Here is a 27125-nt window from a genome sequence, read left to right on the forward strand (position 1 = left end):
CAAAATGTCCATTGATTTCAATGGAAGCAGGGGTAGCAAGAGCTTCTGCTTTGGAAATTATCTAGCAGTTTGCCTAAGGGTTTAAGTAAAAATGTCATTAGATGGCACAAAATCTACATAGATGCTTATTGCCATTGCTGCCTCTTCAAGACTGATGCCTTGGGATTATGCGTTTGAAAGCTGAAATTATCGCATGTGATCTATGACTCTCCACACTGTTGGGGAGAAGAGATGCTCTGTGAATGGCAGTGCTGGCCTACAGTCTGTCATGGATTTATTGTCATTAGAAAATTTCAGCATATGTTTTAAATAGTATGTCTCTCGATCAAGGGAATTCTTGTTAAATAAGCAATAAACACTGTTGTATTGTATTCAGTAAGCTATATATATACATATGTACAATAGCAAAACAAAAATATCACTCAGGATTGTACTATTTGTATTAAAAGTAGCTTTTAAATATGCTTTTTCTCCCATAAAAGCTGCTTGCAGCTAAAAGGTCAGAATTTACGGCTTAAAACCATTGCGTCCTCACTGATGCCTGTGAGGGTGCTGCCTCTGTGCGGGGGTGTTTGTGTGGGCTCAGTCCTGGGGGCTGCCATGGGCATCAGGTTTGCCTGCAGGCTGTTTGAGAGAGGGATGGGCCAGGATTTGGCCCCTTACACTGCCGGTGGAGGGAAGAGGTTATGGTGCCTTAGCTGTACTCCCGTGCCGGTGATGCGTCTGTGGCCCCACGTACCTCATGGGTGGCAAAGGCACATCTCTCAATGGGCTGTGGATGAGAGTCAGGGTCCCAGGGCTGTTTCTCTCCATGGCACCATGCAGAGTGCTAGGAAGCTGCACTACGTTGCAGGACAGGGGCCCTGCAAACTCTCATTCCTGTTGTCAGACCATTAACTGGCTTCCTCTTGACTTCTCCTTTCTGTTTCAGTTGTTGGTAGCTATGGGTACTTCTCCACGGACGTTCCTGATCCTGGGATGTTTTCTCACAGGTAATGTTTCTCAGTACTCTAAGCCTTTACACCCCTACCCACTCCTTTGTAAAGCCATATTTAAGTTTTCTTTCATTATGCTCATGAAAACAAATGCCAAATGGTTGCCAGCTGGCTACAGGCTTGATTTTTCTGCCCTTCCCTTTGGTAGGCTAAGACAAGAAGTACCAGGGTGACAGTACTTTTGCTGGCCTGCCTTGGCCACTTTGTCACCCCTACAGCTGCCATAACCTCTGGCCCAGGTTGCCTGCCTGTGCAGGGAAAGTGAGCCTGCCTACCTCCAGCTGTCCCAGCCCTGCCCCACCGGGGTTTCTCCAGCAGCATGGTGCAGCGAGGCTGCCTGTGTGGGCTCCCCGCATCCTCCCACTCTGCACCACATCACGGCGCTCGCCAGGGCTGCCCGCCGAGCCTCCCAACATCTGCCGAGCGAATGCTGCTGGGAGGGGAGGGGAGGGCAGGGTTTGCCACAGGGTGCCAAATATAGAAAGGGCCTGTAGACCAAGATAACACGTGCAGGGGTGAGAAACTGTTTTCAAAGACAGTCTGGATTCCTGAAAAAAATTCCTGCTGCCGGTTTATTGCACAGAGCCCACTTTCACACTGTGGGCCTAAGTGCTCATTTATCGTGGACTACCCCATCTGGTTTGTACAGGTCATTTGATAGACTGAAACAGCAAATCTATTTCCCCTGTGAATTCCACATTTTTTTAGGGTGTGGATCCTCTAATTTTCCTCCAGGGAGTTGGACCTGCACCAGCCCACCTACAAATTACCTAACGCTGCAAATCTGAGCCTCTAACTGTAGGTTGCATCTGAAAATCAGTGCCATCTACAACATCTAGTTCAGAGAATTACAGTTTTACTTGGCTATAAACCTTCCGTACATTTTGGCTAGAGGTAGACGTGATGCACAAATTTTGGATTGAAGCCCCTGCTCTGGCCCTTTGCAGAAATCGAAGCCAGATGTAAAATGCAGATGTTGGTCTTGGGAAGGGGTCTCTAACTTTCAGTTGTGAGCTTACTCAAAGGCTGACAGAACTGCTGGCTTCCTGACGGTTGCTGTAAGGAGTTGTAGGATGTCCATGACCCAGCAGCCAGGGCGTGGGATTTACTGGTCTGAAGCAGAGCTGTGCCCACATTTGGGGCTGGGAGACTGAGGTGTGGATTGGGAGCCATCTCTAACTTCTGTCTTTTGCCTCTTGATTTGCCAAACAGAAGTGAGCAAGCAAACACTTAGCATTTCAAAGGGAAGCTGTTTGCTATCCATTGGGCAAAGCCCTGGCTTTCAACAAGGGCAGATTTCCTGGGACACCATCACATATGAAATGGTCAGGAAAACAACTGCTCTGGATCCACTCTGCTTCCTTTCACATCCGGCGCTGAGGTTGTTCTGTGTGTTCACATGCTATTTATTCATGTTTTTTTGCAGGACCGTTCCTAACACTTTGCCAGCTTCCTCTGCCGACTATTGTTCCCAATAGGAATGAAATGGTGGTACAGCTGAATTCCAATTTCACACTCAAATGCTCTGGAGACAGTGAAGTGAGCTGGCAGTACCCAGTGACTGAGGGAAGCCACAGGATAGACATTAGACACGAAGAAAACAACAGTGGTCTCTTCGTGACGGTGCTTGAAGTAGGAAATGCCTCAGCTGCTCATACGGGCTTGTATGTTTGCTATTATAACCACACTCAAGTGGAGGATGGGGAAGTGGAAGGGAAGGACATCTACATCTATGTGCCTGGTAAGTGGGGAGTGACACAGCTGTACCTGGAGGTTTGGATGGGAAGGCTGAACTGTGCAGGTTCAGAAGAGGCATATTGCTGGTGGTAATTTGCTGACAGAAGAAGAGAAATGATCCCAGGGCTATTTCCTAACGTGTAAATCAAGACCAGCTCCTGTGAGTCTATGCATATCTTCCTTGAGCTTTCTTTTGGTTTTCACTTTTTTTGGTAAGAGTTTTAGTTCTCAAGAAGAGGGATGAATTTGCAACTTCAGAGCTGAGGTCTTCTGACAACCAGGGGCTGGGTAGTAGACCTTGGTGGCCAGGGCAGGTAAGCTGTGGAAGTATGCCCAGCCTTCAGGTTTGCCTGGAACCCAGGTGGGGAATAATGTCAATGCCAGTCCTTTCAGGGGTGACTTGGGTGGATGTTTTGGGATGTGTACTGACCAAACCAGTGCCATGTCTGTCACTAAAGCAGATGCCAGATTAGGAAGGCCATATCTCATTCTTAACCTGAATTAGGTTTGGACTGAGAACTGGAAAAAGCTCATGTGTGCAGAGGACCTGGGAATTGTAAAGAAACAGAGAAGCCTTGGGAGTGGCTGTCACAAGGGACAGTGAAGCAAGAAGTGTTATTGCTGGCCAGTCTGACGCAAGATTAAAAATATGATGTTACCGTGCAGTGCCCTGTAATTTTCAAAGCAAACACAGCCTTCCCAGGCTCTTTAGGGGTGGAAAACCTGTTGGACCCAGAAGAAATGACATCCCTTCTTTTCAGAAGTACCTATCCCCAGCTTTGCCCTCCCACTCCTTTGTTGTGACTGGAAATCTGTTTAAAGGCTTTCCACTCTATCCGTGGGATTAAGTTCTTTATTGTCATAGCTGAGGTAGGCAGCAGAAGCTGAGCCACAACCAACTGCCTTTGTAGAGCCCTGTCTGGATGTTTCCTTGGTATTGGCTGAGGTTCAGGGGATGAGTAGCACAACTGCAGGGCCAGGAAAGATCAAGACAGTAGATTTGAAGTAAATATTCTGAACAGGAAATGAAAGAGAGAAGAAGAGATTGCAAATCATCTTGCAAAACTGCAATATGATGTGAAGGAGATGATGTCTGTAACTGCAAGGAAGACTGTGGAGGGGGGAAAACTCAGGAAGCACTAACAGGACTTGTTTTAAAGGCAATTTTGTTGTGGCATTAAGATATTGCAATTCATGATGTGTGATTTGAGGACAGCGATTCTTCCAAGACTTTTTCTCCATTTTCCACAACAAATGTAAAATGTTTATGTTCATCCTTGAAGCAAGAAGATGTTTCTGCAGAGGCTGCAGCGCTTTGGTACGTGTATCTAAATTTCCAAACAGCTCTAATTAAATCACCAGGAGATGTTTTGGTGTTAAGCAGTCTTGTAACTCAAGAGATGGAAGAGTTCTTCAAGAGGGCTGTTTGGTTTGGTTTTTAAATGCCTCTAGACATCAGCCTACCAGATTTGCAGGGCAGAAACACCCTGTAATTTTTTCCACTCGCTAACCATCAAGATGTCACAAATGCAGAAACATACCCTTTTCTCCAAATTATAGAGAATGTTTCTGTTTCCATTATAAACTTTGTCTTTACAGTTGTTTTTCCTGCAATGAATTAGGAGGGCAATGGGTGGCAGCGACCCACTTTAACCAAGGAGGATTACGTTGAGACTTCACACAATATCCCATTTTCACTAGCAGCACACACAAAACCAAACTAGGTGAATCCTGTTTCTGTTTTAAATTACAATGGGAAAATGAATACATGGAGTTGGCAGCATCTTTGGGATGGAGTGCTGTGTTTGGAGTATTGCTACAAAGAGCCTGCCAGTGCAGCAGAAAGTCTATTGTTGGAGGGATTTGGATTGTTATTTATTAAATTTTATTACAAAGCTTCACACAGAAGCTTCAGGCTAGCAGGGATTACTTGTTTATTCTGAATGACCAAATGGAGATAATTTGAGGGCTGTGCTTTTTAAGTTGGATATGTTATGCAATTATGTTTTAAACTCAGACTTTGGATTGTCTGGGTAGTAAAGTTGGCATGCATTTTGTTGACTTTAAAGGAAATAAAACTACCAGGTGATTGTTTGCTTTTTTCTGGTGGAATACTATACTTTGAAAACCACATGCTGTGACCATAATTAACTATGTCACGTAACTGTAATGTTGGACATGTTAGAAATGCATGAAGATAAGTACCTTGAACTATTTTTGATGAAATGTGGCTTTAATGATGGTCACCATAAACAAAAAAACACTGTTTTCTAGTTTTTGACATTGAAAGTGTTTGGATTTCTTCCTTCCTTCCTTCCTTCCTTCCTTCCTTCCCCCCCATGTTTATCTATTGGTTAGGAGATAGCTACTATTACCAAAGGAAAAAAAAAAATGTAACTGAAGAAAATGAGTGATTTGTGTCAATAAAAGGCAGGATCTTTAATAATTTTTTTGTGCAGTGAATGTTACACCTAAGTGCAAAATCTTGTGTCATAAAAATAGGATATTTAAGTCCAAATTCTTTCCTGAGGTCTTTGCCATACATATATCTTGATAGAGTTCTCTATGATAAAGTGAATTAATCTTTACTTCAGTCCCCAGCAACTGCATGAATGTTTTCACAGTCAGTAGTGATTTTCTTGGTTTTTGTCACTTAATGTCCTTTTGCCCTCACTGTAGGAATATCTCAGAACCAGGTCTAAGGGGAATAATAATACTTAGCATTTCTTTGGGTCCTTTACATTTCCTATTCTTTCCTGTTTTGGGCTTAGGTCAAATAACAAAAATGAGATACTGCATCCAATCAGCATGCTTGGAATCCCCGAAAAAGTGGAGTAATGAATTGTACTAGTTTCAATTATGATCTATGAATGGTCATTGATATCCAATTCTTGTACACAGACTTACTACAAACAAGACAGTGTAAAATTCTCTCTTGTTTTTTACAGACCCAGACATGCCTTTTGTTCCTTCTATACCAGAAGACCAGTTCATCCTAGTAGAAGAAGGTGATCCCACCGTTATCCCTTGTCGGACAAGTGACCCAAGTGCTCACGTGACTTTAACTAACAGTTTAGACAAGGCTGTCTTTGCTTTTTATGACAGCAAACAAGGCTTCATAGGGAATTTCCCTGCAGGCTCATATACATGTAAAACCATGGTTAAAGGTGTGGAGTTCAAGTCCGAGGAATTCCTCATCTATATTTTAAGAGGTATTTATTTTTGTTAATTTAAGAAAAAAGTAACAATCTTCATTCCAGTTCTTTTCTCATACTGTAAGAGCCACATTAACACCAGCATCACATCAGATACTTCCCAGATGACGAGCTCCTTGCTCCTTTGACAGTATTGCCAGTTATTTTCTTGCTAGTTTACTTAGCAGTTACATACAATTTTGATGAGAATAGTGTCCTTAACTTTATCTCCTCTCCCAAATGGCTGCAAGAAAAGTCTTCTATAATCCATGTATTTTCATCCTGTTTGCTGAAACGTAACTTAAAAGACTGGTGTTTCCTATTGGCTTCAAACTGTAAGACCTTGGGTAGCCTGAAAAAAAGCATGATTCAAATATTTTGACAATAAAGTATTTATTGGCCAGCAATGGATTCTCAAAGACAGTCACTGATTATCAAAATGGGAAATCGCTTTTATACCAAGTGCCTTTTCACAGGGGCATTTGAGATAGGAACTTCTAATTTTAAGCATAGATCGTTGTGGGATTGAACTCGATGCCTGTATACATCATGCTTTAAATATACATTGTTTATATGAGTATAAACCAGCAGTATTTTCACTGATTTTTCCAGGTAATTCATTAGTAGAGCAAGTAAAACAGAAATATCCCCTGAAATCACACCATGTGAAAATGGCATACTTTTAAAAACTAAATCTGCTCTCTTTCTCTTCTCTTAGCTACTTCACAGCTGCCAGTCGAAATTGAAGCTCTTAAAACTGTCTACAAAACAGGCGAGACCATCGTAGTAACTTGTGTGGTCTTTGACAATGAGGTGGTTAATTTACAGTGGAATTATCCTGGGAAAGTGGTAAATAGATCTTTTTTTTTTATTTTATCTTTGGTTTGAATGTTTTTAGTTACTTATTGGGGAAGAAGGTGGGGTTATAAAATATTCTTGTCTTCTCTGAATAAGGACAGCTGAGGAGAGAAAACAAAGTTATTACTTTTAGGTTACCACAAAAGAAAGCCAGTCTCAAAAGTTAGAGTTTGCTCTTAGGAAGTATGCAAAGCATGAGAGGAAGGTGAGGTGTGACTAGGAGTCCATCCCTGGGGGGAGGAATGTTGTCTCTCAGGTCTTGTGCTGTTTCAAAAAAAGAAATGTTGTGGAAATACAAAGATCTAGGAATGTGTCATACATCTACATAGATCTCTTCTGCTGGAGGGCTGAACCTCTAAAATGGCTCTCTTAAACCCTGGATTCTTGAGCATTACAGAGGACAAGAAGAATCGAGTTCATAGACTTAATTGTTCCTCGTTATGTAGGTGTTAATTAAAATGACTCTACAGTCAGTGTTATTACTCACTAATGAGAACTGCCTAGTAAGAAAACCCTAAAACTCTTTGAGAACCTTGGAAGTTTTCAAACTGGCATTAACATCCTTCTGCAGCGAAAATTTTTATTGGTTAGAGTTTGTCCCTGTCAATGGAGCATTCCAGAGTACCCCATGTAAAAAGTCTGGTCACTGAAGGGATGGAGTAGTTGAAGTGACTACCTAATTGTGACCCCAAATTCCAACTTTTATTTAAATAAGTTAAAAGCGCAATAGAAAAAGATATTTCAGAAGATTTTATTCTATTTTCCATGTTGCACATTATAATCTTTGCTATATGTCACCTTTCAAAACTGTCCCCAGCGCATTTTTTGTTCCAGTCTCTCATGATAACATGGTCTACCATTCTCACCACCCCTCTACTCGCAGCAGTCTTTTCCTTGCCAATAAATTATTCTTGGTTTTAGAGCAGGCAGAACATAGCATCTAGCAACTGATTACTTTTTATCTGGTGGAGGGGATAAAAATTCACCCTACTTAATGGGAACTGAACAAATAATAATAAAACCCCACAGCTTTTATATTTGAGAAGGAGATAGCATGTAAGCAGTAAAACACACTTTTGGGCTGCTCACCCAAATTCTGAATGGTATTTTGTTTCAAGTGAACAAAATATGAGCTGTCAACCTCCTCACCCTTCTGTACCTTTCCCCAAAAGTGTGTATTTTTATAGACACACCTTTTGCACCTGTGGCTGAAAAGACATCCTTGACTGAGTAGACAAGTCTTCTGCCATACAGGGTTTAGATGGTTGCTCTCACTCCAGTGGCACGGTAAATCCTCAGTGATATGCATTCAGCTCAGTTACTTAAGTAAGGTTTTTTTTCCTTCTCCAAACTACAGAAAGAAAAAGGTCTGATAAAACTTGATGATATCAAAGTCCCATCGCAGAAGCTGGTTTACACCTTGACCATTCCTGAGGCATCAGTGAAAGACACAGGGGATTATGAATGTACTGCTCGGCATGCAACCAAGGAGGTTAAGGAAAATAAGAAAGTAGTCATTACAGTTCATGGTATAGTCTGATTTTAGTGTCCAAAAATTATTAACATGTTGGAAAATACCATTCTTGAAAAATGCTGCATAGTGTTGTTTACGCGAGACTTTTTCTTTTACAGACAAAGGGTTCGTTCACCTGGAGCCTCAGTTTGGCTCTCTGGAAGCTGTCAATCTTCATGAAGTCAGAAACTTTGTCATTGATGTGGAGGCATATCCAGCACCAAAAATGTACTGGTTGAAGGATAATGTGACTCTGATTGAAAATCTTACCGAGATTGTTACTAGTTCCAACAGAGTCCAGGAAACAAGGTAAAAATATTCTTCTGACTCTTACTTTGCCATGATGACTTGAATTTCTCCCCCAGAAACCCGGGTACTGCTCCTGCTCTCTCTTTTCACCGCAGTTTTTTCTTCTTTCTTAGTGGCATTTAAAATAATTTTTTTTTGTTTTCTACTCTAAAAGACGATGTCTAATCTACCTCTTTTTATTCCCTTGATAACATCAGCCTCTCCAAACCACAGGAATCTTAGTTTCTGAACACTAAGCCCCTTCAGTCCCTCCAATATATCTCCATGCCAGTAATTTCTAGCTATTTCCAATAAAATCAGAGGCTTTGTCAGATCCTTGCAGAATATAACTATGTCCACTCGTTTCTCATTGTATTTTGGCAGTTATTTACCATTTGAGTAATGGTTTTAGTGTAAAGGCGTGCTAGAAATGCCAAATGTCACTATGGTAGATTCTCTACATAACCAGATTACATGTTGCACCAAAGTGAATTTTTTTTATGCCTGCCCTAAAAATACAAGCGAAAACTCTCATTGCTACAGGTTTCAGAGTATACTAAAATTGATCCGGGCCAAGGAAGAAGACAGTGGATACTATACTTTGGTTGCTGAAAATGAAGATGAGATTAAAAGATACACCTTCTCCTTGCTAATACAAGGTAAAGAGCCCCAAAGCCTTGCCCACTAGAACTGATGGCACACAGCAAAGACTTGACCCACTTCCACATTGGATTCCCTGGTGTATTGAGATAAGAGAGGCATGAACCAGGGTGCCCGGAGGAGTACGTGCGTGCCGAGTCCTTGGAGCTCTCATACCCTGATCCTGGCTTTCACTTCAACTCTGGCCTTGAGCCAAAAAGAAACTTTATGCTCTCGCCTAAGTTATTCCAGCTGACGGCGGGAACGATAGCTCATTTAGTATGACATGAGGACGTGGCATAACCGCAGCACTTCCTCTTCATGGCTCTAGCCTAGGCTTTGCTCTGTCTTGAGGGAGACAAGGACCTCCTGGCCGAGTCCAGGTCTCTAACTGTCACTAAGCTGTCAGTCAAACAATACCTGCCCTGGTTTATTTGAAATTGCAGACTGTTTTAAACCCTTTTGAATATTTTAACAAACTCCTGACTCCTTCCCAGTTCCAGCCCTGATCTTAGACCTTGTGGATGATCACCATGGCTCTGCAGGGGGGCAGACGGTGAGGTGCTTGGCAGAGGGGACCCCTCTTCCTGATGTGGAATGGCTGGTTTGCAAGGACATTAAAAAGTAAGGAGAGAAGGTGCTTTCTTGTCTAAAATATGACTTGTTGTGTCCTTGATTAGCTTAACATTATTAGTTACTGTACCATGCTTTCCTTATCAAGGGCCAGTAAGTGATAAATCATATTTTCTTTTTAGATGCATATTGCTTATATTTCAACATTGATTCAGGAGGTTTCTCTCATAAATCTTTGTGCTCAATAAGTGAACTCAGCAGATTTCACAGTCCCAGCTTGAGTAAGGAGCTTGAGAAGTAGCTGTCCCTCCATTCAGGGAGTTCTTGTCATGTCACAGATAGCTCTGACTGCCACCTTAACACTCTTGCGTGCTCCTAAATTTTCACTTGTAATTATTTCCCCCCAAATTACAATTTTCACCTTCAAAGTATTTTAGACATGTGAAGTAATTACTCCTGTTTTTGCTGGTTCCAGACTGGCTCCTTCTGTGGTTGCTGAGATGCAGGCTTTTCCCTGGAAGGTTATCCACCAGGGAGAGGGACACCATGCATGGAAGGAGGGTAGAAGCACATGGCACCTCCCAGCTGTCTTCTACTCTCACTGTGCTAAAATCTCTCGCAGCCTAGGGGGACAGTTGTCCTCCTGGCTCTGCCCCAGGGAGCCTTGTACTCCTAAGAATTCAGGGAGACATATAAATCCACCCACTACTGTGGGATACATATGACACAAAGGTCTATCTATTCCAGACGTGTTGGGCTGTATTGTCAGGCCTTCAAAGCGACAGTAGTAATGAGAATCAGAAGTCCAATTATTCTGAGGAAGGAAAGATACAGGCATTTCAAAGAGGTGGCCTTAAGCATTTCTGGTCTTTAAAACGATCCTTGTCAGAAGAAAGTTATAGGGAAAGGTGATTCCTGTTCTGTTCACTCTTTATCCATACCTGTGCCCAACACGTGTTTCTCCTGTTAATCTTCTCTGCAGATGCAGCAATGACACCTCATGGACCCTTCTGACTAACAATATCTCTGATATACACATGGAAGCCCACCTGGATGAGAAAAACATGGTGGAAAGCCAGGTGACTTTCCAGAAGGTAGAGGAAACCCTGGCTGTGCGATGCGTGGCAAGGAATGACCTTGGTGCTGTTACTCGGGAACTGAAGCTTGTGGCTCCCAGTGAGTTTGCTTTGTCCTTCTGTTGAGACTACGGCAGTTAGTTTAACCCCCTCCCTAATGCACTCCAGTTCAGTCTAGATATTGCTTAATAGATAAAAATGTGAATTGTTGCAGATGAAATAAATGAAAATGCATTTTTTTCCACCCTGGGACATCTCAGGATGAGGCATTCTACAGGTCTTTCTGGTGCATCTGTTTTTCGCTTATTATGTGGTTCCATGATTCATTTTATCATTTTATGACCACTGATTATGTGATGTTCTCCTAGACAGTCTCTGCATTTGGTTTTGAAACAGGAAAGCAGAGCAGCTCTGGGCTTGGAAAGACTTTACAGTCACCAGCCCCAGGGACTGCTCCTGCCACATCTGCAGGACATGGGAACTGCAATGGTAGGGGAAGTGGGTGTCTTATGTGAGCATCATGTTCCTTGTGGCTCAGGAGGAAAATATGGTCTGTCTTTTTACTCCACAGCCTTGCGATCAGAGTTAACGGTGGCTGCTGCAGTCTTAGTGCTCTTAGTGATTGTAATAATTTCACTGATTGTCCTGGTCATCATATGGAAACAGGTAATGTAAAGTATTTCAGTTTGGATGCCAAGCCCTACTGGCTTTTGATCTGCTCTGAAGTCAAGCACAGGACTAATGCTTGGTTTTGCATTCAATATGTTTTGAAGAAACCGAGGTATGAGATAAGATGGAGAGTCATTGAATCCATCAGCCCTGATGGCCATGAATACATTTATGTGGACCCAATGCAACTGCCTTATGACTCCAGATGGGAGTTTCCTCGAGACGGGTTAGTGCTTGGTAAGTTTCCTCTAAGGGACTAATCCCATCCTTCTCTGGGGAAAAGGACAATTGAGGACAACTCTGAGGTCTCTGCTACAGGGATTTGTGATGTAACTCATGGCCATGAAGTCCAGAGAATCTCTGTACCTGTCCTCCTCAGTTCTCCTACCATATCCTCCTCTTCTCCTACAGTGGTGTCAGCCTTGAGCTCCTTGTGTTAGTGTCTCCCATACTTCTGTTTCAGCTCTACTCCATATGCCTCGCATGCAGTGCCCACCTCCACGTGGCTTAGGGGGTCTCTCCCAGCATTAAATTCCCTTTTCCACACTCAGTTCTGCTAAGCCACCCACAAGAAGTGTATCGGCACTTTTTATTTGCAAGACACTTATATCTTTACGTCCAGAGGCCAAGGGAAATCTGCAAGTAGTTCTGTAGTTTTATTAAAAATATTTTAAAAGTTATTAACCCACAATGTGCATATATCAGTGTTGAGTAACTTTATAACATTTTTGTGGCTATTACCCTTCTTCCTTCCCCTTCTGCTTTCTTACTTTGCTGTCCCTGCATTGGAATTCATACACAATTTAGTTAGTAATCATTCTTCAGGGCTGGCGCAACCTGTCATTTATATCAATTTTAAGTGTAACAATTCTAGACAATTTTAACATTCTATCTAGATAATGCTTTAAATACATGAGGTTTCCCTCTCTTGGAGGTATCTATGTGCCATCTTGCATCACAAAATACAGGAGAAAAAGATTAAATCTGTTTTTTGTTTGATAACTTTTAAGAAACACACTCCCCTGGCGTAGTTCTCCTTCCCCCACTGCAGAGAAAGAATTGATGTTAATTCTTGAAAGAAGCAGCACAAAAATTTCTGGTAAAGGAGCAATATCCTTTAATTAAATTCATGTTGCTAATTGAAAACTAGAGGAGGGTGGGTATTTAATGGAATTATTTTATTACAACCCAGAGTCTAATTATATGCCTAAATAGGATTTGTCACATCTGAGTTGTTAACAGACCACCACTGAGACTTTGTCTCCGTCTGACTCATGAGCACCAACCTACTTCAACGCCTTCCTGTTTACAAGTATATTCAGGATTGTCAGTGCTTTAAAAACTAATGCTACATGTCCTTTTAATGACCTGGATTGCACAAGCATTCTTCTTGACACAGTTAACATTTACCTGCTGGCAGTTTTGCCATATTAAATACTTGCTGGTGCGGACCTCTTTTGTTTTTAGGGCTGATAATTCTGGTTTGGGGGGCTTTTCTCTTATTAAGTGTGAGATGGCAGTACAGCAACTACACCTTTAGCTCAGGGAGGCTCTAAGGTAGGATATAAAACCGTTTTGGCTCAGTCAGATGAGCATTTCCTATCCTAGCTGTGTAAGCCAGCTGGCATTTATTTGTTTTTCTAGCTAGTAGTGCCTGGAGTGCAGTGTTGTGTTAAATGCCAACTCTGAGTGTTGGCTGGATGGAGCTTCAATGGATAGATTTGGGTTACACTGCAAATTTTCTTTTGCTATCACCCCTCCACAATGGATGTAGTGCTCTGGTGCTTAAAGGACTCAGCAGCCAGTGCCAGACTGGGAGACGTGTAACAGAATGAGAAATGCGGTAACGACTGCTTGTGTGCCACTGCATTCTCCTGGCTCTGCTGGGGTCCCAGCAGGACCTGGACCTCATTCAGCTGAGATGGCAGAAGGCAGGGCCTTTTGAGGAGCAGGGTCTGAGTGCTGTTGTTTCTCAGAATCTTGGGGTGGCTGTAGAGATGTGGCAGAATTGCTCCTGTAGCTTCCCGGCAAGCCACCCATTTGTCCCGATAGCCTTAATAAAATGAAGTGCTGGTCTGACAGAATCAGACCCATCCCCATTTGCAAAAGGCAAGTTAAGATTCAAGTTACACAGAATGTAAGGATGCAGTACCTAATTTCTCATGAGTATAGAAACTGGATGTAGATTATAAAGCTTGTCACTTTTTTGGCTTTTGGTACAGACCAAGAGAGTTATGATTTTATTTGAGATGGGCTGATCATCCCAGTTCAATATTAGCCAAAGCAGCACCCAGTTGAGAAGGTTGTGTCTGGAACAAATCCCCTGACTTCACCTTTGTATTTGTGTACCCTCGAGGAGAAAAAGAGCTGCTCTCTGACAGGCTCCTCAGATGAGCTCTGCGGATGGGTAACAGAGGCTGCAGTAGCTCTCACCCCCAGGTGCTGTTCCTTTGCCACTCTGGGGAGCCTTGAGCTGCTGCTGTGTCTGTACTGTCCTGCTGTGACAGAGAAGCAGCACTGCTCCCCCGGCAAGCAGATCACAGTGGTTGGTACCCTTATACTAAGAAAAGTAAACACACTGCAATTTTGGGCTTCACTGAAGTCCTCAACATCAAGAATGTGATGGCATTACAGATGCCTCCAGCTCTTAAGCAGTCAGCTCCCACCTGGCTCCAAATTTCAAGTGTAAAACACATGGGGCTTGGGAGAGGGGTGAGAAGGAGAAACAGCAGCCATTGCTCTCCACCACTCCGGAAGTGCTCTCACTGTCTCCACATGCACCCCGGCTCAGCAGAGGTGATGGAGGGGGACTTGTGCACCTCATGTTAAGCCAACAATATGGTTTGAGGAGGAATTGGCTTGTGAAGACAAGAAGATCAAGAAGCGTCAGCAAATGCCATCATATTCTGAAAGGCTGCATCCTGCCATGTGGCTCCCAGACCTTTGGTCTGAAAAGTTTTGGGGGCCAAATTTCAGATTCAGGTTGTTTGAATTAGCTGGAAATTTAGTGGGAAGCTTTCTCACATCCTGACTGGGAAGAATAATCTTTGGAGCACAGGGATCTTGAAAAGAAATAATATAGTTTTTGTGTGCATGACAAACTATGCTGTCATAGTCTTGGAGAGGTGCTTCAGTGGTAACTCAGCTAAGCATGCTTTAACCATTTCTTGTGCTTGACAATGATGTAGATATTGCTGGGCTGGAAATTTCTTTTAAAAGTGTGCATGCAATAAAAGTGGGAAATATAGCTAGAGGGTAACAGAAACATATGGCATTGCATGCCAGATAACACCTTCAGAGGCATAAAACATGGCAAGTTCAAACTGCAAAAGAATGTCTTGAACAAAATGCCATACATCTCCACAGTAAAAGTCCTTGCTTATTCTTCCTGTGCTGGAAGTTAAAAAGTAACATAAAATGAAATATGGAGCTTGTCAGGAATATTAAAATATCCTGGCATCTAGAGCTCATACGTGGGTTTATTCACTGAGCAAGCGTTGCCTTAATGAATTTGATTTTCAAAATGGAACCTATGAAATATGGTATTTTGGAGTATGTTTGTGCAGTTCATATTTCTCTAAATTCTTGCTCAATCTGTACACAATTCTTCTGCACACTATATCCATATCAGGATACAGGATATGATAATCCAAAATTTTTGTCTAAATTGATTTGTGGGAAGAGTAAAGTGTGTATAAACATTAGCCATTTAATTACAACATTTGGAAATTTGCAATAAAATTTATTCAAGCATATGAAACGCACTTGTACATTAAACTTCAGAGAAGCTTCCCCTCATATGCGATCAACATGTATTTCAGCTTCATGCAGATCACTGACTGTCCTGCCTGTCTGGTTCTGTATGTGCTGCTGAAGTGCTTCAGTCTATCTTACTCCTACATGTATCCAGCATTGATATAACAGCTCGAAACTACAGCTAAGGAATTCAATTCAGATTTTTAAGTAAAGGGCACAAGTGTACTGTAGTCAGGTGCTGACTGGGGCAGAAAAGTCAACTTAATCATAGGAGAATCAGTGTTTAGAAAATATAAAGTGATGGTGGCAGGGCAGAGTGTGTGACAAATTTGAATGAGTTTAATTGCTCCTCAGAGTTCCTTTCCTACAAACTCCCATGTGGAGATGTGCTCCTCAAGTTTGCTTGCTTATTTTTACTTAAGAATTATATTTAATAACAGCATTTCTTTAAAATCTATTTGCCTTTTCTGCTTAACAACAGCAGTAATAATGATACCAGTGGTCTGGCTAAATGAGTGTGTGCTTGCCACACAAGAATCGCAACCCATAGAAGAATGGCAGTGGGAAACGAGGTGAATTGCTCTTACTTTCTGAAATAAATAATGCTCTCTCTTGTGTTCAGGTCGAATCCTCGGTTCTGGTGCTTTCGGAAAAGTAGTCGAAGGGACTGCGTATGGATTGAGTCGCTCTCAACCAGTGATGAAAGTAGCTGTGAAAATGCTGAAACGTAAGTTGTTGTGGTTCCATTTCCCAAGCTAAGTAGGGCATGTTCCCACAGGGTTATTGAAGCATTGCTTGTTATAAGTAGGTCCTCTGTATCTGAAGTTGCAAATGAACTATGTAATGACTGAAATTTAAAATTATACTTTATATTACTTCATGGCCTTTCAAGACTGTAAGTATCCAGGCTTCTGAAAACATCCAAAGTTTGGTTTTAGCTGTATTCACTGTAGCAACCACAATAACTCAGAAAAGAGAAAATAACCATGAATATTTGTAAACAAATGAAAGCAATATAACAAAGGAGAAGTAGGCAGGTCTCGTGTGAGAATCTTAAGTTCACTGAAGATTTCCTGGTTCATGAAAGCTGAAAATCTGATGCTGTGATTCTGGAGGAACCTTGAGGAGCTTTCTTGTGTTGAAACTAGCAGGTTGTAAAGGGCCACTGTGTCACCTGGGCAATCCACTGTACTCCTGGAGAGGGACAAACAGACTGGGTCAGCTATTGAGCTGCATCAAATGACTCCTTTATTAGTCATTTGTGACTCCTCTCCAAGTCTTAAGACAGTCCCTTGTCAAGTAAAGGACCTGGTCATCTTCAAGAAACCATGGTAGCAGTGCTGTAATGTGTCAAACCAGGACAAATAATTTATTATTGTGAAAAAGGCAAATGCTCTCACTGAGTGTGTTTTTTCAACAGCTACAGCTAGATCCAGTGAAAAACAGGCACTCATGTCTGAACTGAAGATAATGACACATCTTGGTCCCCACCTGAATATTGTGAATCTTCTTGGAGCTTGTACTAAATCAGGTGGGTTTGGCTGACAAAATGGAGGTTTGCTGTAGAGACATTGTTCACTGTTTAACAAGCACACAATTTTCAAGTGAAGGATCTAAAAATAAATAAACAAATTAAAAGTTTCACAAACCTACCTGATATTTGGTAGTAGTTGCAGTCATAACTTAGTAAATAAAAAATTATTAACCCACAATACTTTTTAGTTTTATATTCTATTTTCTACTATTTTTGTTGTCCTTTTTTTTTTATTTTGGAAGGACTCCACTGATCAATACATTATTTTGCTTTATTTCATCAGGTCCTATTTACATAATCACTGAATACTGCTTTTATGGTGATTTGGTGAACTATCTGCATAAGAACAGGGACAATTTCCTGAGCCGACACCCAGAGAAGCCAAAGAAAGATTTGGATATCTTTGGGATGAATCCAGCTGATGAAAGCACAAGAAGGTGGGGAAAAAAGAAAAAAAAAAAAGACCTGCAACTTAAGGAAATGTCATTACTAACCCTTACTTTATTGATCTCATTCGTTGGTTTAGAGCCCTTCCTGATTCTTCTTGTTAGACTTATATTTATCAGGTTTCATAGATCTGGAAAAGTTTCAATACTTTTTGTTCAGTCTCCCTGACATATGTCCTAGATCTATCTTTCCCCTGTGTAGAGATGCCTGTGGACCCAGGACCACTGTGGGTTCTCCATAGACACCCTGCGGTCCCAAAGAACATTTCTATTAATAAAGCATGGCCCAGTGTTCCTCTTTTCTGTAAAAACATCCCTTTGTCTCTACCTGCCCAAGTTTTAAAAGTGAAGCACGGCTACCTGGTTTCCTTGTTTTCCTGCCTCTAAATTTCCACTGTCTAAAACTCTTCCCTTCAAACAACCTGGCAGTCTGTTGTCTAAGCTCGAGTACTCTCATTTATCTACCAATGGCTTAGCCAGTCTGAGTAGTTTCCTTATGATTAATGTTCATTTTTCCAGATGACCCTAGAGGAAGCTTGTCGCCATACATTCAGCAATAAGGCAGTGTCATAAAATTAGCCAGGGTTTAGAAAGTGAACAGAGATTCCTTTAAAAATCACTCAGGAAAATAGATCAACTGACTCAGTAGCTGAGTGCAACCAGGACTATATATCTGAGCGTGGGTTTGCTCAGCAGGACTGGGTTTGTTGAAAACTGTCTAGGTGAATAAATTACATCTATCAATTGGAATACTTTGAACTAAAAGCCATAGGTAGTACTACCTGATTTCAGTGGGATTTGGAGAAGTTAGAAGAATTTATGTTTACATACGTGACTATTGACAAAAGGATAAACTTAAAGCACCTGTGGTTGACTACAATGATACATGGTAACATGCACTAATATGTGATAATTCATGGTTATGTTGCAATACATGATCTTTATATATTCCCTGTCAAGATGACAGCTCTTACATTTCGCAGCAATACAATTGTACATCAGAAGAGAACTGTTAGATCTACAGGATGCTGTGGCAGGGAAGTAACCTGGGCAATACTAGCTAATACACCTGCATCTTTTTCCAATTTCAGTTATGTGATACTATCATTTGAAAACACTGGAGAATACATGGACATGAAACAAGCTGATACAACTCAGTATGTGCCAATGCTGGAAAGGAAGGAGGGATCTAAATACTCTGATATTCAGAGATCTGTCTATGATCGACCTGCTTCATATAAGAAGAAATCTATGTCAGGTAACATAGAATTGTCCCTTGTGCATACATCATTAATAGGAATAATTCTTGCATAAATGTATATCTTATTTTTGCCCTATGTGTGGATGAAAACTACTCAGCCGTGTTTTACAAGTGTGTGAGTATAAGCTATAAGCTAAAAGCTTATCATTGTGTTCTTCATTATGCTCTGGGGTTAGGAGTACCTGCTCCTGGGGCAAAAGGGGTCCAGTTGTGTATTATTTTCCACTCTGAAGCGCTGAGCGGCCGTGCTCTGCAGCAGGGCTGTAGACACTCTTTGGAGGCAGTGATTGTATTGGTCTTGCAGTTTGCAAAATTTTGAGCAATAGCAATGAACAATAATAACAGTAAATTTATATTGCTCTGTTTCCACTTACATTTCACATTAACTGACACGTACCAAAAGTGGAACACTCCCAAATACTTTCCTGGATTATGTAATGAAGATAATGAATGCATCCCATTCCCCAGCCCTGTTCTCAGGAACAAAATATGCTTTGCTTTAAAAATAGGCACCGTCACTTCTGCCTGTAGGCCTCAGAAACTGAACCGTATCCAGTCCCAGTTTTACATGGCAGACTAATGTACTCATATTGTGCTCTAGGACAGTTGGGGTAAATGAATCACTGAATTTTGACTGTTTTTTTTCTCAAATCTTTCATAAAAAAATAACTGTTGCCATAGAATTCCTGACCCTTTTTGCTGGTATTGGATTTGTCCCAGTGAATACTTGCTGGGAAACATAACAGTCTTCAGCAAAAGTAAACGGATAAGAATGTACATGCATGCACAAAAACCTAATGAAGGCACCACCTCTAAATAAATTTTTTTGTACTGCACACTATGTATTGTAAACAACCTGTAAAACACTTCAGTGGGGCTTTTTAGCTTCACCTTTTCCTGTACTTCTCTGGGGAAAAAAATACAGAGAGGGGAAAACCCAAAACCTATATTTAATACTGGATGTTTTTAAGAATGCAGTATGTGTCAGTGACTGATGCAGACACTAAAAGTGGTTAGTTCTAATGAAAAGACTAGTTTGGTCATGGTACTCTGTTAAAGTCATCAGCTCAGAATCATGACTGGTGGAGGGAAATGGATGTTGCTTTCACACTCCACAGCACAAATACATTTTTCTCTCTTTTTCAATAGAATCAGAAGTCAAAAACCTTCTTTCAGATGACAGTTCAGAGGGTCTCAGCCTCCTGGATTTGCTGAGCTTCACCTACCAGGTTGCACGAGGAATGGAATTCTTGGCTTCTAAAAATGTAAGTAAATAAAAAAGTAAGTAAAATATAAGAAAGTGTAGAAATATCTTAATCTCCAACTATAGGTTTCAATTGAGATTCTGAAAATGTGACATAATATAATATTTTTGGGGGGTTGTAGACAGCTTTCTCATTTACCTGGCAACTGAGATCACCATGGTTGGAAAAATCAAAGCAGCAGCCTTCTTCTCCCATTGCTGCTTGTGACATACATGGAGGCAGCGGGACAGAGATGGTGGTGGATCTGAGCATGGTTCGGGTGGAGAGTCCATACAGCCACAGGCCAGTATGGTCAGAAGCATAGACATATCATTAGTACATGATGGGTGGAAGGGGAAAGGGTGGCATCACTTTTGTCTTCTCCCCACTGCGGTACATCTGCAGGAGCCCTCACTGGTTCTGAGGACTGGTGCCTCCCTGCCCCTGCCAGTGGGGCCATACAGTTGCCTGTTCAGTAGAAGATCTTGTTAGGACTGTGCTCAGAAAGTCAACAGATCTTTTCCAGGGATCTTTTCAAGGGAAATGGCCCTCCTGGAAATAACATATCCTTGAACAACTTAATTTCTCTCCACACAGTGTGTGCACCGTGACTTGGCAGCTCGTAATGTCCTCCTGGCTCAAGGAAAAATTGTGAAGATCTGTGACTTTGGGCTGGCTAGAGACATCATGCATGATTCCAACTACGTCTCCAAGGGCAGCGTATGTACTTCTTAATCTCCTGACCTCTGCTTTAACTGAAATGAGAAGTGTCAGTTTTAAATGCTGTTTAACATTCTTGCCATTCATTGTTGTTCACACTAATTGACCATTGGGATGAACGCTCCTGAGAACAATTTTTATTCAGTTTATTAATTCCCGTACCTTTCCTAATTCTGATTGAAAGCTGAAGAGTATTAGGCCACGCTTAGTACTTCACAGGCTTACATCTTAACTGTCAAGTTTTGTGACTGGATAAATTATTAAGGAACTGCCACTGTGATAGGTACAGTAGTGATGTATCAGTCAATAACCTACCAGACCTCGACTGGCAGTGCCAGCTTTTGTATCATACCTTTAATCAACCTGGTCATTTGCTAGTAATAACAGGAATACAGTTATGGCTTAATTAGTTTTTATGGGGAGCAAATATGAGCATTCCTTATAATCCAAATACCTCTGTGTCATATGGAATTAAAAATAAATACTGACTAGGTTAACGTGACTTTTCTTGTTAGAGAGAAGTTAATCTTGGATACCAAAAACCAGCTGTAATGGGAAGCATTTCTTTAATGACTAATCTGTGCGATTTGGGGTTTCTTTCTCTTTGCTACAGACTTTCCTCCCAGTAAAATGGATGGCACCTGAAAGCATTTTTGACAATCTCTACACAACATTAAGTGATGTCTGGTCTTACGGCATTCTGCTGTGGGAAATATTTTCTCTTGGTATGTACTGTGAACACTTTATGTGTAGTGATTAAGCTTTTTCAGTTCAAGCTGTTCTACATAAAGTATTTCAAATTCTACAATAAAAATATATATGTGAAATCAACTGTTATTTATTCTTCTACATGGGGTTTCAGATCCCAGTGTTACGTGTGAAGTAAAACGTCTGTACTCTCTCTAAGTTCTCCTTAGATTTTTTTATTATTATTAATTTTTTTTGCTAGAAAACTAAAAGCACTGAGTGAAAAGCTTTTGGAAAAGCTTTTGTGGAAAAGTATTGGTGTGCTGGCCCAGGATGGATTTTTCTGGCTAATGCAAGAAAGAATATGATTCCCCCTTGCAACAGGGTGCTTGGGGCTGCAGCTCAGCCCAGGGACTGGTTTGAAACAGTCTCTCATCTAAGTTTCAAAAGAGCCTGTCTTAGTCCTATTACAAAATGAAAACAAATGTCAGTCTTCTGGGATGCTGATTTCTCATTTCCAGGTCAACACTGTTCACACAGTTGGTTTATGGCAGTGTAAAGTGGTTATGACAATGTATAGCAGTTGCAGACAATGTACAGTTCCCAGCTGGGAACAGCCTGGCTCTTTCCTCAGCCTGATTAATTAGCCTCCTGGGCAGCTGGCTAGCCTGCTTCAGTAAGCGTGCATTGCCCAGATTTACTCTGAGCAGAATTAATCATGCCTGCATGGTGTCTACTACTGCCCCAGAGCAACCCCAAGCCTAATGTTATTTTCTAGAATAAGTTGTCATATAGATACTTCTCAGAAAACAGCAGTTGTGCCACTATTTACAGTACTGATGACTGTAATGTCTGGGCATCATAGGATCCTGTAAATAACCATTCATCAGCATCCTTGGGAGGCACAGGAGTGCTGTTAGCTAGCTCTGGAGCTGAGGCACGGCTAAGCCTGTGCTTCACTACCCTACCTATAAGGAAGGTCCTGAAGCCCAGTTTTAGGTGAAAATCCTGCTTTTGAAAAGGCTGAGGTTTCTGGTGTAAATATTATAGCATGTCTCCTCTGCCTATGAAAGATGTTTCTCAGAAAGCAAAACATCCTCAGTGGCATTTATTAAGAAAGTCAACTTTGACATCTTGCTGCAACACTGACTTCAGCTTGAATGATCCTTTTACACATTAGTGATGTCTGAACACTGTGGCCCCAAATGATCACTTAATTGTGTTAGCCTAGCGGCAACGTCAAAACTTTTCAGCAACCCATGCTCACATGTTAGCTGTTGGAAGACTTGGGTATGGAGGGGACTGACTCACACTAAAGCTTTGCCCTTACAGCCAGGATGATGCGAGTAACTCAGACCACATCACTCTCAGCTGTTGTGCAGGTGCCAAAGGCAATAAAACCAGACAGAGCAAGTGACTTGCCTAAGGTTGCACAGAAAGTCAGTGGTAGAGCAGAGCTGTGACCTCAACTCTGCCAAATGCAGGCTTATGACCTGATCCAGGTGTCATCCAACCTCCTTGCTCAGTCAATACATTCCATGACCACTGTAAAGGGCTTTTTTCCTAAGTAGTTCCTACTTCAATCTTTCCCAGACAATGTTTCACATCAGGGCTTAATGTGGTCAAAAGAATAGCTCTGATGTGAAACATTGACTAGGAAAGATTAATTTTGATGGCATGTCAAATTATAGTGTTAACAGTTTTTGACATGAACAGCAGGACAGTATTTGGGAACTCTGGATGGATAGTCAAGTATAGAGTAGTATTTTTTATTCTCTTTTATCTGCAGGTGGTACACCATATCCTGGCATGATGGTTGATTCTACTTTCTACAATAAGATCAAGAGTGGATATCGAATGGCCAAACCCGATCATGCTACCAATGAAGTGTATGTCTGCTTTTGGCTTTTCCACACCTGGCCAGTCTCCAGACAATCGGTTTTAGTTTCTGTTTGGTGACTCATTTTCCTTTACTAGTTGATTGAATTGGTTTCTCTCTTATCTGCAGGTATGAGATCATGGTGAAGTGCTGGAACAGTGAACCAGAGAAAAGACCTTCTTTTTACCATCTGAGTGAAATTGTGGAGAGCTTGTTGCCTGGAGAGTACAAAAAGGTTTGCTTTTTGGGATTTTCTCTGTATTTTCTATATATTGTTTTGGAGGGAATTACAAGTGTTGTTCCAGCCATCAGAGCCATGAGCACTGAACTGGCACATACTAACCTAGCTGAATTGTGTGATTCGGAAAGAGACATTGCCTGTTTGGTTTCTGCGTGCAAGCTTACCGAGAGAAGCAGTTCTGCAGTATTAGCTGGGAAGCAGAAGTCTCAATTTCTAATGAAATCCTACCAACTCAACTTTACTGCTGGAGAATGGCTTTTATATATTTTCACAGGATTTTCTAGGCAGTGAAAGAATTCTTGAAAAAGCACTACTTAGCTCATGTGTATAATTTCCCCATCTCCCTCTTTTACCCGTCATACTTCTGGTACCTCTGGACAAGATCTGCCAGCCCATCATTCAGTGTTTCATATTCCCACTTACTTTCACTCCCTCCCCTCTCTCTCTACCCTTTTTTCACATCTATTTGCCTGCTTTGTGCTGCCACACTCACTTCTAGATCATCTAACACTTATGTGTCACTTCTCCCTTCAAATCATTTGCAGATGCTGGGCTTCTCTGTCCATTGTTGTTGGCTTGTAGGGTAGAATATTGTCTGGGTTAACGAATCACAGCTACCCATCTGAAGAAAGGCAGCCTTAGTGAGTAGCATCTAACGAGAGATTTGAAATGAATATTTTCAGAGCTATGAGAAGATTCACCTGGACTTCCTGAAAAGTGATCACCCAGCTGTCACACGCATGAGAGGGGACTGTGACAATGCTTACATTGGTGTCACCTACAAGAATGAAGAAAAGCTAAAGGACCGGGAGAGCGGATTTGATGAACAGAGGCTGAGTGCTGACAGTGGGTACATCATCCCCCTGCCTGACATTGACCCTGTTTCTGAAGATGAGCTTGGCAAAAGGAACAGGCACAGGTAGGTGCAGTTTACAGATCATGTAGCCTATAGTCACTGTCTGGGGTCATGTTTGCGATGAACATTAACACTTTTTATCATCCTTCTCTGCAAATGGTTTCCTTGGCTCTATTGAAACTACTTATTGGGAAGGTCCCATGTAATATGGTAGTATGACTGGCTACAGGGTTTTCAGTGGGAAAAATCTAATTTTGTCTTTTTTGTGACTGCCATGGGAAGGGAACTGCTAGCAGGGTGCTCCTGTGTGTGACTGGGACAGCCTTGCTATCTTGAACAAGTCCCAGTGGCTATCTGCTGGCTCTGTGGGCACATTTTGCAACACATCTTGCCCCTACAGCTCAACACCTTGGAGCTGCATATGAGATCTCAAGGGATTGATTTGTTCTGAGTGAGACCAGCTCCAAAATTTGGGAGAAGTTGTTTTCATATCTTCCATAGTATTCTTTTCATTGACAGCAGGGTATCCAGGACTTTTTACTGCTCCCTTGTCAGTTTGTGTGACCGATCCCACTACAGCACAACAGTATAACCCTTATGGTGAATGGCAGGGGTTTAATTCAGTACTTACTTCATAGTATACACAATTAGCAACCTAGAATTTTTATATATATATATATATTTGCACTATTTTCAAGAGGAGGATGAATGAAGTCTCTAAAAAGCACTATCCAGATTAAGATTTATTACCTCTCTCTGTTATTTTTTTCATTATCTTATTGTCTGTTATTGTTATCCTATTTTTGCCTGACATCCCTAGATTTACCTAAGTGACCTGTTGTCACAGTAGTGTCATAAAGCTATTTCTCTAACAAGTCTCTGTCAGAATGTGCCTGGAGGAACATATAAACAACCCACTCCTTTGAATTCCAAGGTGGTTCCTTACTTGAGATACAAGATGTGTCATGTCCTAAGAAACAGGTGGTCACCTAAGATTGCATTATGGCTCAGAAAGCTTGTGGGGAGGTGGTGTTCAGTTCTGCTAGGCGCTGGAGTACTTGACCAGCCATATTTACTACATATTTTATTTCCGCAATGTTTGTCTCTTCCAGTTCCCAGACATCTGAAGAAAGTGCCATTGAAACTGGTTCCAGTAGTTCTACTTTTATCAAGAGAGAGGATGAGACCATTGAGGACATTGACATGATGGATGACATTGGGATCGACTCCTCAGACCTGGTGGAGGACAGCTTTCTGTAAGCCCACAGACACCCTCCAGCTCTGCACACAGGGAAGCTTGTCGTGTTGTCTACAGACTTCTGCTCCACAGAGAAAACCACTTTATTTCAATGTCAAGGATGTGAAGAGGAAGTGGATTTGTACAGAGAAACTCCCAGCAATGGGCAGAGGAATCAGCCTGAGTATGAATGAAAGAGATATGTTGAAGATGGACTTTTTTAGTGTTGCTTCTTGCAGTACTTCAGTAGCATCTCAGTGTTGTTTGCCATTCGAACTGGTAGGAGGATGAAGGAAAAGGCCACAAACAGACCAGTTTTGTGTTTCAAGGGCATTCATATGACTTTGATAGATTGAATTTCCACTGCAGCAATACTTCACCATTGTAATTATGTAAATAACTGTCTACTCAAGGATCTTTTGAGGAGCACATTGAACATATGCCATGGATTTTAGAAGAGATCGTTCATGAATTTTGTGTACTTCCTCCCTCAATCTCAATGTCAGCTGCTGTTGAACTATCATGTGAATTGAAGAACATGCAAAAACCACTTTTGGACCAAAAAGGTCTAAAACCACAAGGGACTGACCGGTACTACAAAACACGTTACTTTTTACCATTAACACAAGGGGAATAATAATAATAATAAAATAATAAAAACCCAGTCTATATTAGGTATTAGAAACCTAGTAAGTCTTTATTAACTATAGAAGATAGCTGTTTTCAAGATAATACTACTACTGTTTTCAGTAACACTAAATATATATTTTAGAATTCATTGTCCTTCAGTAAAAACACAGTCTTAAGAGACTTTTTTAAGTACAAGGCAAAAATTTATGACCTGAAAATTTTAATGAAACAATTTTTTCATTTGGCTGTACACCATATGGTAACTGTTCTGGTTAGCTAAAACAACTATCATGAGTCGAGTAGTTTTGCTAATCAGATACACTAGAAGCAATTATTATCCTCTGATTAAGTGAGGTTCTAAACATTTAATTAAAAAAAAAAAGAGCCAGGTTTCCAAGATGATCAAGAATGAAAAACTATGATAAACCACCAGCAATATCCCATTATTAGTGTTTCATGGGTGCTCGAAGAAATCTTATCCTGGGGTTAGCTGTGAAGAATCAATTTGATATTTGAACTGCTCAAGGAACAAAGACATCTCTCCTATCCTGGAACTCCAGATTAAATAAGCAGAAAGAATTCTGCAGCAAATATTCTTGTCTTAGTTTTCAGGTTTAAACAGAAACAGAAAACTCTGACCATTATCTTTGCAGACTGTAACAACAAACAGTAATTGCTTCCAAGAGTGTTTTGAGTTTTTCAGAAGAAGGTGCATGAAAATGAGCCTGCTCTCAGCCTGCAATAGTTGTTTTTTGACACCACTTATATGAACAAAGTATTATGATTACTGCTATCACTGTACAATGTGTTATTGAGATATGACGCTTCGGAAGACTTACCTGTGAAAAAAGGTACATCACTGCGAAGGGCCCCATCCTTTTTGGTGCTCAACTTTCAAACTTAAACTTAATGCTGTGTGATGAGCACCTTGCAGGATGTGCTCAGCCTCTGGCACAACACAACCAATGCAAGTGCAGTGCAAACTCATCCCTGTGTTGCAGCATTTTTCCTAGGAAGCATGAAAGATGGACGAGCAGTGACCAACAGAACATGCTACCATGTTAAACTACAGTTTAACTTGTAAATGGCCCT

General features: G+C 41.3%; 1 protein-coding gene across 1 annotated transcript; it reads left to right on the forward strand.

The window, feature by feature from the left end:
• Positions 1 to 935: 935 nt before the first annotated feature.
• Positions 936 to 25769, forward strand: PDGFRA (platelet derived growth factor receptor alpha). The gene is made up of 22 exons (XM_010170217.1): positions 936 to 992; positions 2422 to 2736; positions 5681 to 5944; positions 6645 to 6775; positions 8142 to 8313; positions 8417 to 8606; positions 9129 to 9244; positions 9722 to 9848; positions 10780 to 10973; positions 11445 to 11539; positions 11647 to 11779; positions 15921 to 16025; positions 16719 to 16829; positions 17116 to 17269; positions 18370 to 18536; positions 19689 to 19804; positions 20381 to 20503; positions 21117 to 21228; positions 22980 to 23079; positions 23199 to 23304; positions 23994 to 24229; positions 25279 to 25769. The coding sequence occupies exons 1-22, from the start codon at positions 944 to 946 to the stop codon at positions 25424 to 25426; spliced, it is 3264 nt and encodes a 1087-aa protein (XP_010168519.1). The 5' UTR covers positions 936 to 943; the 3' UTR covers positions 25427 to 25769.
• The last annotated feature ends 1356 nt before the right edge of the window (positions 25770 to 27125 follow it).

Source organism: Antrostomus carolinensis, unplaced genomic scaffold, assembly GCF_000700745.2.
Source record: "Antrostomus carolinensis isolate BGI_N321 unplaced genomic scaffold, ASM70074v2 scaffold21510, whole genome shotgun sequence".
Taxonomy (NCBI): Eukaryota; Metazoa; Chordata; class Aves; order Caprimulgiformes; family Caprimulgidae; genus Antrostomus; species Antrostomus carolinensis.